Source organism: Panthera leo, chromosome D2 (assembly GCF_018350215.1).
Source record: "Panthera leo isolate Ple1 chromosome D2, P.leo_Ple1_pat1.1, whole genome shotgun sequence".
NCBI classification, from domain to species: domain Eukaryota; kingdom Metazoa; phylum Chordata; class Mammalia; order Carnivora; family Felidae; genus Panthera; species Panthera leo.
In genome coordinates this window covers 45089549-45099262 of record NC_056689.1, presented here as the reverse complement: position 1 = coordinate 45099262, position 9714 = coordinate 45089549, and the positions used below count along the sequence as shown (strand labels likewise).

Sequence of the window (9714 nt, the reverse complement as noted above, 5' to 3'; positions counted from 1 at the left end):
TTAACAAGCTGTGTGAATAATCAAGAAATTAATACATTTGTCCACAACACCAATAAACAGTTTAAAAGCTTTATTTTTTAAATGCCATTTACAATAACAGCAAATATATAAGATATTTAGGGAAGGCACTTGAGAAAAAAAGTGAAGCTCTTCATAGGGAAGTTTATTTAAGGTGCTGGAAAAGGAGTAGATAAATGAGAACATTGCCAGGTTCACTGATAGGGGAGTCTAGAGGGCAGATTCAAATCCATCCAAGTGTATCTATATATTTAATGTTACTGTAATCAAGCATTAAGAAGATTGGGGGAGCACTGAGGATGTGCTGCTTCTAAAATTTATATGAAAGACCAAATGGGTTTTCCATGTTTTTCCATGAAGCAGAGACAAACCATCCCTATTCAGCCCTCTTTGCATTTCTGATCCACAGAAACTGTGCACATATAAAATGTTTTATGTCATTAATTTGGGGGTAGTTTGTTACACAGGAGTAGGTAACAGGAATGTCCCTCATTCACAAAGGACTATGGTAACACTGCACTGCCTTCTTCTCCTTCTAGATCCTTCCATGTCCACAGGTGACTTCAGTATTCACCAATAACCATTAATTACTGTACTCTAGTCTCCCAGTTCCTTGACCTCGTGAACACTCACAGGGATGTCCTCATCTAAGCCACCTCAGCTGCCTTCTTTGAATTATAAAAAAAAGAGTCTTGGGAGATTTTAATGGCCACCTGTGAGGGTTTAGGATAAGAGACAAATGGAGGCCTCATCTTACCCCCCATCTAAAGATACCATGACTCCTGCCTGGGGTTGTCAACAGGCAGGACACTGAGCAGAGCTGTAGGTCACAAAGTCACCATGCCAACCCCCCTGTCCATCATAACAAGGCCTTCTGCCCCAGCTGCGTGGGGGAAGGGCCAGCAGGTACTGGGCCCATCGCCCCAGAGCCAGCTGTTTGCCTCTTCCGCCCAAAGGGCAGATAGCAGGTGCAGGCTTGAAGTGCGCCTTGGGAAAGTGCTGGCGGGAGCCAAAGCCCCAGGGCACAGGTGGAGTCTCCGGAGGCAGCCGCCTGAGGTGACCTGAAGCGGCCAGCAGCCAGCAGCTCCAAGAAGGTGGCCAGGAAAATGGGGAACCACGGCCTGGGTGTGCCGGGCCCCGTGCTCTTTCTGCTGCTTGTGCTGCGGCCTCCACTGCTGAAAGCCGGAAGTTTGCAGCACAGCGTCCGGGGCTCCAGAGACCTGCATGGCCTCGTTCTAAGTGGGAAAAGCCTCCATAACTACCTCCGTCCAAAGGGGGGAAATGTCCACCAACTCCGTAGCCACTATTCCTGGGATAACCCGGAAAAAGATACAAGGCAATCCTGCCAGAGCGCATATGACCTTTACTTCATCTTGGATAAGTGAGTGGTCCTCCTGCCCTACCCAGCGCCCCAAGGTGGTGTGGTCCCTGAAGTCAATATGGGCAGGTGATGGCCAAAGGGGATGCCAGCTTCTGTGAGTGGAGGGGCCAGGGAGTAACCTTGGTCAGAGCCAAGGAACCTGTATGTCTCCCCTTGTTCCTGAGGGAGAAGGAATGCCCCCAAAATTTGTTCTCTGGGACTTTTCCTTTTTGAGAGAATAAAAGGCCACCATAAGGTTTCTGAATGGCTCTAAGTCCTCCCACCAGCATGGACTGGATCTGTGGCCTGCATGCCCCTTAAATAGCTGGATAGGCAAGTGATTGCTAGGAGCTCCTTCTCAGCAGTTGTTAGAAGCTCGCTGGGTTTCAGTTTCTACTTTGTGAGGTGTTTTGCTTATGTTGTTTTCCACCCAAGTGAGTGGAAAGTTTTATTTTTACTGGCCCCAGAGAGATTATGTGTTGCTTCCACTGGGCATTCTCATAGTGTCACAGTTTGGAAATTCCTTTGTTTTCCCGGGGCACCTGGGTGGTTCAGTCATGCATCTCTCTCCTTTTTTTAATGTTTTATTATTTGTTTATTTTTGAGAGAGAGAGAGAGAGGGAGACACAGAATCTGAAGCAGGCAGCAGGCTCTGAGCTGTCAGCACAGAGCCTGACGTGGAGCTTGAGTGGGGCTCGAGTGGGGCTTGAGTGGGGCTTGAACTCACAAACCATGAGCTCATGACCTGAGCTGAAGTCAGATGCTTAACCGACTGAGCCACCTAGGCGCCCCAAGCGACTGACTCTCGATTTTGGCTTAGGTCACCATCTCACAGTGATCAAGCACCTCAGCGGGCTCTGCCCTGACAGCCAGGAGCCTGCTTGGAATTCTTTCTCCTTCTCTCTTTCTGCCCCAACCCCATCAAAATAAATAAATAAACTTTAAAGAGAAAGAAAGAAAGAAAGAAAGAAAGAAAGAAAGAAAGAAAGAAAGAAAAGGCAAAGAAAAGAAAAGAAAAGAAAAGAAAAGAAAAGAAAAGAAAAGAAAGCCCTTTGTTTTCCTGCCAACGGTTTTGCTTTCTTCTTCGACTGCTTGGAGACTAGTTACAGTTTGTTTGCACTTTGAGAACAGTTATGTCTGACCTGGTATTGTCCTGGGAAGCAGGGCACCTTGTGATCCTCAAAAGGGGACGGATCTTCATGCTTGGAGAGATTGGAGACATTGCCTTGGTTCCATTTGCAACTTGTCTGTTGGATTGAGAATGAACTTTAGTGAGTCAATACTATCAGTGATATGATTGTCGATAATACTGTTGAAGCACATTTTGGTCTCCAAAGCCCTTCCACTGCACTTCTGTCATCCACAAAACCACCGTGGAATGTAGAGTAGAGAGGCATTTGCATCTGTGATCTCATGGAAAGGGGATGGCATTTAAAGGCTAGATGAAGTAGCCCCAAAGCTGATGGGCGTGGCAAGACTCAGCTTCCTGTGTGTCCTTCTATTCTCCATGGAGGCTGATGACTAGGGGGATGTGTGTCCAGCCACCAGCTTCTAAGCAAAGCCTGCAGAGATGGGAGCCACCCTGCCCACTGGAATAAGTCCTTCCTCACTGTACTGTGGAGGGACTTCTGAGTTGCCTTGGGCAGGTCTTGCCTCAGTGATACTTGGCACGGCCAAGGGGGATGGAGGTTTCTCTCTTAGGCATTAGGGCTGGGGGTAGAAAGGCAGTAAGGGGGTTGACAGCCTTTCTCTGGGTCATTCAGTTTGACAAGCCAGAATAACAAGTGTCAGGACTGAATCCTGCTGGATTGTGTGGATTGGAGAGGAACTGAGGGTGACCATGAAAGAGCCCTTACACACCCCCTTCCCAGCCCCAGGTCATCAGTGAGGAGTCCAGCTAGATCCTGCCTGTGGTTTACCAGGCCAGGCTTGTCTGAAACCATAGCAAACTCCTCAGCCCCAGGGAAATAACACCATCTCCCCAGGACCTGCGCACACCCAGTCTGGTTGAAGAAGGCTTTACACTTCCTTTGAGGGCCAGCTTGATGAGAGATTCCTGGAGGGTGAGGACAGACTCCCTCAGGCACTTCTCCCTGCGGCTCTTGGGGAAAGGGGAGTAATGACCACTGAGGGGGCAGCCCCAAGTGTGCAAGTCAGGCAGACGGCACTCACCAGTCACGAACCCCTGAACAAACTGCTTCACCTCTCTGTGCCTCAGGGTCCCCGTATGTATGATGGGGATCTTCATACCCACCTCACCAGGTTGTGATGAGGATGAAGGCAAGTTTGGAGGCAGTTTTCCCAGCACAGCAGCAGATACAATTGTGGAAGATGAGTATAAAATGTTACTAGAGAAGGCAGAGTCATGCACACTGGGGCTGGGAACTCCCCAGAACTGCAGGGCCCCCCTCTCCTCCCTGGATCAGCTCTCTTCTGAACTGCCCTTTGGGGTGCCAGGGTAGAGGTCAAATGCCTCTGCTTGTTGACTCTCCCAAGGCTCTCTGGGACCTCTCACCCATGTGATGAGCACTTCTATTTGTTCATTCATTCCCTTAACAATTCGTCCACTCACAAATAATGACTGATCAACTGAGTATGTTAGTCACTGTTTGGGCATGGGGATAAGGCATCAAACACTTCCTGGAGTTTCCATGAGGAGAGAGGAAATAAATAAAAGAGGAGAGGAAGTAGTGTGTCAGATGGGATTAGCACAGGCTGGAGGTGGGGGCCGGAATCAGGGCAGAAAGATGGGAAGTGCTGAGGGAGGGCCTGTTCTGAAGAGGTGGTCTGGGAAGGTGGGGCTGACAGACTAGAAAGCGAAGGGGGATAAGAAGGTGTTTTTGAGCAGAGAGGGCATGCCATTGGGTCTTGGCTGAAAAGATCACAAATGAAGGGCCCAAGGGCAGACCAGTGTGGTGGTGGTGGTGGTGAGTCGGGGGGTAGGCTAATGCAGGGATTCAGGGAGGAGATAATGGGAGTATGGACCAGTAGGGTAGGGGTGGAGGTGCTGAGTGGACAGATTCTGGATCTATTTTGAAGAATCTATACATATTGAATGAGGGAGTTGCTCATGACTGGGGCATTTCTCTGGACTGGGGACAAGGGTAAAGGGGGAAGCAGCTTCATCACTGAGTCTTCTGTAGGTAAATGTTATTACCCCTATTTCACAGATGAGGGAAGGAAGCCACGCAGGGCCAAGGAATGACCCCCTAAAGCCCTCAGATGGGAAGACATGGAACAGGAGTTGAAACTCTGGAATGTCTCCCTCCAAAGCCCATTCCAAAGTCCCTGAGGCTGAGTGGGTCCCTGCGGTGGTTTTGGAAGCAAACATAGTCTGTCACCTGCAGGAAAGCCTTGAGTGGTTCACTCCAACCTTATTCATTAGATTCATTATTTATTTGGTCATACACTAGATTGAATTGGATGAAAATTAGTGAGCCCTGCTGTGTGCCTGCACTATTTTCTCAGGCACCAGGGAGGTGGTGGGCCAGGGAGCTCCAGGCTGAGGGAGTGGCCAGTGCAAAGGCCTGAGAAGTGAGGCCCTCAGAGGATCCTGTGGGCGGGGGGAGAAGGGGGAGAAGGGAAGGGCACAGGCCAGTAGTGAGGCCTTGCGCACATGTAGAGGTGTGTTTTTCACTTCAAGGGCATATGGACATTATTTAAAGAATCACTTTTATCAAAAGAGAGAAGGATCAGACCTGTGTTTTCAAAAATACCTCTTGGCTGCCTTGGGAAGGATAGATTGGAAGGGGGAAGGATGATAGCATGGCTGGAGTGGAAAGGGGAAGGGCCTAGAAGGTCCCAGGAGGACTGTGAGGCTGGAGAAAAAATTAGAAGCTCAGAACAGGTGTGTCTACTGAGAGGAGAAAGGGCAGACAGAATTTAGGGAGCACCCACATGTGTGGCACTGGTGGAGGAAGAGGGGTTTCCATAGAGGAGAGAGGGAGAGCTTCAAGACCCATCCAAACCAAGGACGAAGCCTGTGCAGGATGCTCATTAGGGGATGCCTTGACATTAATATCTGTGCAAGGGAACAGGCAAAAATAGGATTCAGTGGAGCTTCAATGCAGACATGACAGCCTCACCTGATTCATGGGGAGCTTTGGAGCTAAAAGGTGCCTTCAGGGCTGTGCCAAGTTGGGCCAAACGATTGGGCCATCCGTCACTTCAGGTGGGAACCTCAGGAAAGGCATGCTCTTAGGTAAGGCAACTCTGCAGGTTAAAGGATCTTAGAGGGGATGACAGCTGAAGGAGCATCCTTGAAAGAGCATCCGTACTCAGCATGTTTGTGTTCTCATAGCTTCTCCCTCAGCTCAGGTGAACAGAACAGGACTATGCAGGGACAGTCTGTTGATCTGTGTACCACTTTTGGTGAACTATCCCATGCCTTTTATTTTTTCCTTCTCAGGACCCCTCACAACCCCTCAAGCTAGCCATGGCTTATGTGCTTTGATGAGGACAGAAGTCATTGGAATCTGTATACATTAAACACTATTTCCCCATTCATCCTTCCCCAAACCGTGGGAACCTCTATTTTATTTTCTATATCTATGAATTTGCCTATTCTAGGTAACTCATATAAGTGGAATCATGCAATAGTTTTTAATTTTGATGTAGTTTGATCTGTTTTTTCTTTTATTACCTGTGCTTTTGTTGCCATATCCAAAATACCATTACCAAATCCAACAGCATGAAGGTTTCCCCTATATTTTCTTCTAAAAAGTTTAATATTTTTAGTTCTTACATTTAGGTTTTGATTCATTTGAATTAATTTTTGTGGACGACATAAGAGCCTAACTACATTGTTTTGCATGTGAACATCCAGTTTTCCTAGCGCCATTTGTTGAAAATATTGTCCTTTCCCACATTGAATGGCCTTGGCATCCTTGTCAAAAATCAACTGAACATATATATGAGGGGTTATTTCTGTGCTCTTTATTCTATTCCATTAGTCTATATGTCTGTCTTTATGCCCGTACTACACTATTTCGATTATTGTAGCTTTGTAATAAATTTTGAAACCAGAAAATGTGAGTCCACAACCTTTGCTCTTATTCAAGATTTTTTAAAACTATTTAAGGTCTCTTAAGATTCAATATGAATTTTGGGATGGATTGTTCAGTTTCTGCAAGAAAAAAGTCATTGACTTTAAAAAAAATTTTTTTAATCTTTATTTATTTTTGAGAGAGAGACAGACAGACAGAGCATGAGAAGGGCAGGGACAAAGAGAGGGGGAGACACAGAATCTGAATCAGGCTTCAGGCTCTGAGCTGTCAACACAGAGCCCAACGTGGGGCTCAAACTCACAGACTGCAAGATCATGACCTGAGCCAAAGTTGGACACCAGGCACCCCGTCATTGACATTTTAATAAAGATTGCATTGAACCTGTAGATAGCCTTGGCTAGTATTGCCAGCTTTAGGATATTAGCTCTTCTAGTCCATGAATATGTGATGTTCTTCCAGTGATTCGTGTCTTTTAAATTTCTTTCAGCCATAGGGTCTAAGGGGTGGCTCAGTCAGTGGAGCATCTGACTCTTGATTTCAGCTCCAAACATGGTTTCATTGTCATGAGATCAAGCCCCATGTCGGGCTTTGTGCTGAGTGTGAAGCCTACTTGGGATTCTCTCTCCCCCTCTCTCTCTGCCCCTTCCCCACTCTCTCTCTCTCTCTCTCTCTCTCTCTCTCTCAAAATAAATAAACATTAAACAAATATAAAGTTCCTTCAGCCATATGTTGTAGTTTTCAGTGTACTAGTCTTCTGCCTCTGGTTAAATTTATTCATAAATATTTTGTTCTGTTTGATAATATTATAAATGGATTTATTTTCTTGATTTCCTTTTTGGAATGTTCATTGTTAGTGTATATCGAAATGCAACTGATTTTTATATGTTAATTTTGTATCCTGAAATTTTGCTGAATTCTTTTATTAGCTCAAATAGTTTTTTGTGTGTGGAATCTATGGGGTTTTTTACAAGTAAGATCATATCTAAGAAGAGATCATTTTACATCTTCCTTTTAAATTTGGATGCCTTTTTTTCCCCTTGCCTAATTGATCTGGCTAGACTTCCAATACTACAATGAATTGAAATTATGAAACTGGGCATTTTTGTATTACTCAACCTGTTGCTCAACCAACAGAGCAACCCAGGTGCTCCTTCCTCTTGTTTTTTATTCCATGTAGTTGGAAAAGATAGCTGGTATGATTTAAGTATTTTTAAATTTGCTAAAATTTGTTTTGTGTCCTGTCATATGATCTATCCTGGAGAATAATCTGTGTGGACCAGAAAAGAATGTGCATTCTGCAAAAGTTGGATGAAATATTCTATATATGTCTATTAAGTCCATTTGACCATGATATGGTTCAATTCCAATGTTTCCTTGTTGATTTTCTGCCTAGATGATCTATCCATTGCTGAAACTGGGGCATTGAAGTTGCCTGTTATTATTGTATTGTTATCTTTTCTCCAGATTTGTTAGTATTGCTTAATATATTTAGGTGCTCAGATGTTGCGTACATATGTATTTATGATTGTTATATCTTCTTGATGTATTGACCATTTTATCATTATGTAGTAACTTTCTTTGACTCTTGTTACCATTTTTGGCTTAAAGTCTATTTTGTCTGATATAAGTATAACTATCTAATTTCTTTTGGTTTCACTTGGATGGAATATCTTGAGTTCCTTCACATTGAACCTACATGTGTCTTTAAAGCTTAATGAGTCTCTGGCAGGAAGCAATTAGTTGGGACTTGTGTTTTGTCCATCATTTTGCAGATTTTTCTTCTGGTAATATGACCCTGTTTCTAATAACATGTTAGTACTGATGCTGCTTTTTGCTGTTCGAGATTTACTCATTCTCTATTGACTTCTTATTATGAGGAAAGGGAATTAAGCTTTCTTATAGCTCAGCTCCCCTATCTGATTTTTACCCATCCTTTCCATTCTCCCAGCATAGTTGTATCACTAGGTGTTTTGGCCGCAAGCTTCAATGATAGCAATATCTTCAAATATCTGCTAATCATCTCCATTCTCATTTAAGAGTGAGTCACTAGAACATGACTGGAGCTCTTTGTACTAGAAGCCCACATGGTTGTTTTCCATACTGCCTCCTTCCTAGGGATCTATAAGTCCTGTGGTATCTTCTATGGCCAATGAATGCTCATGTTTGTCTATGTTCTAGAGTCTAAACCTTTCTTCAAAATCATCACAAACTGGAAACTTCCCCAGAGTAAGTAGGTGAGTTGTAGACTCTTGTTTCCTATAAATCTTCTTTGGAAGATCCTTTTCACACAGGGGGAAAACAGGAAAGAAAAGTAATAAGAAGGAGCATGGAAAGGGTTACCATTAATTAAGGAAGTTGTCCTGCACTTTAGCATGGAAGCTTCTGAGATAAAGTCTGCGTCATAGGTTGGTTGTCAGAGTCTAGTAATTTGCTACCCAGCAATTGTCTAACTCACCCTGATCTGCCTAGTACGATGGGTAGAGCATGGGTTTTGAAGCTAGATCTGGGTTCAGATCCATGCTAACTATGGAAATGTGGCAAATGTCATGACCTGTGAATCTCATGTGTAAAATGGGAATAATGCTGATATCATAGAGTTGCTCTGGAATTGGAAATCATGCATGTAAAGTGTCTGGTATGTATGTGTCCATGAATAATAATCCTGACATCATCAGGAACGTCTATCCTTAGTTTCCTCATCATCTACTGGCAGTTTTAGATATAGCCTAGAAGAGGTGGAAGGAATAATGGAAAGGAAAAGCCAAGAGTACTTTGTAGGGATGTGGTGCCAAAGAGCTCTGCCTCACACCAAACCACCCACACCTTCAAGGGGCAGGGAAGGAGCATTCATCTGGGAGACAATGGCAACCAGGAGAGCCAACAGATCAGAACTGGTGGAGGCTTTGCCAACCAATGCATCCCCCTTGTTTCTTGTCCAACAGTCTCACCTAGCATGACCAAATATCCTGGTTTGCCACCAGAGGTGGCAACCTCAGAGGTCCCTCAGTCCCAAGCACACAGGTCTCCCATAATTCACACTGATGAAAGTCACCACCAGGGTGACCCGCTGAAGTCACTGAAGGTGTGTGGCAGACTTTAGCTATGTGGAAGAGAGTAGGGATGAGGAGGTTGCTGAAGAGCCTGCAGGAGGGCAGAGAAGGCAGAAACTATTCCTACACGACAGATGTAACTCATCCCTCTCACTCATGTTTCTTCATTTTCAGGTCAGGCAGTGTGAACAACAACTGGATGGACATTTACAACCTTGTGGAAGATTTTGTCAAAAAGTTCGAAAAGTATGGCTTCTCTGTGTTAATAGTGTGATTTCCT

General features: G+C 44.8%; 1 protein-coding gene across 1 annotated transcript in view; it reads left to right on the top strand.

Annotated features, from left to right (window-relative positions):
- The first annotated feature begins 915 nt into the window (after positions 1-915).
- The window catches only part of LOC122201814 (anthrax toxin receptor-like), a 33464-nt gene continuing 24665 nt past the window's right edge, over positions 916-9714 (top strand). The window contains exons 1-2 of the mRNA XM_042907793.1: positions 916-1399; positions 9609-9680. Coding sequence (XP_042763727.1) covers positions 1125-1399; positions 9609-9680 — 347 coding nt within the window. The 5' untranslated portion in view covers positions 916-1124. The remainder of the gene's footprint in view (positions 1400-9608; positions 9681-9714) is intronic.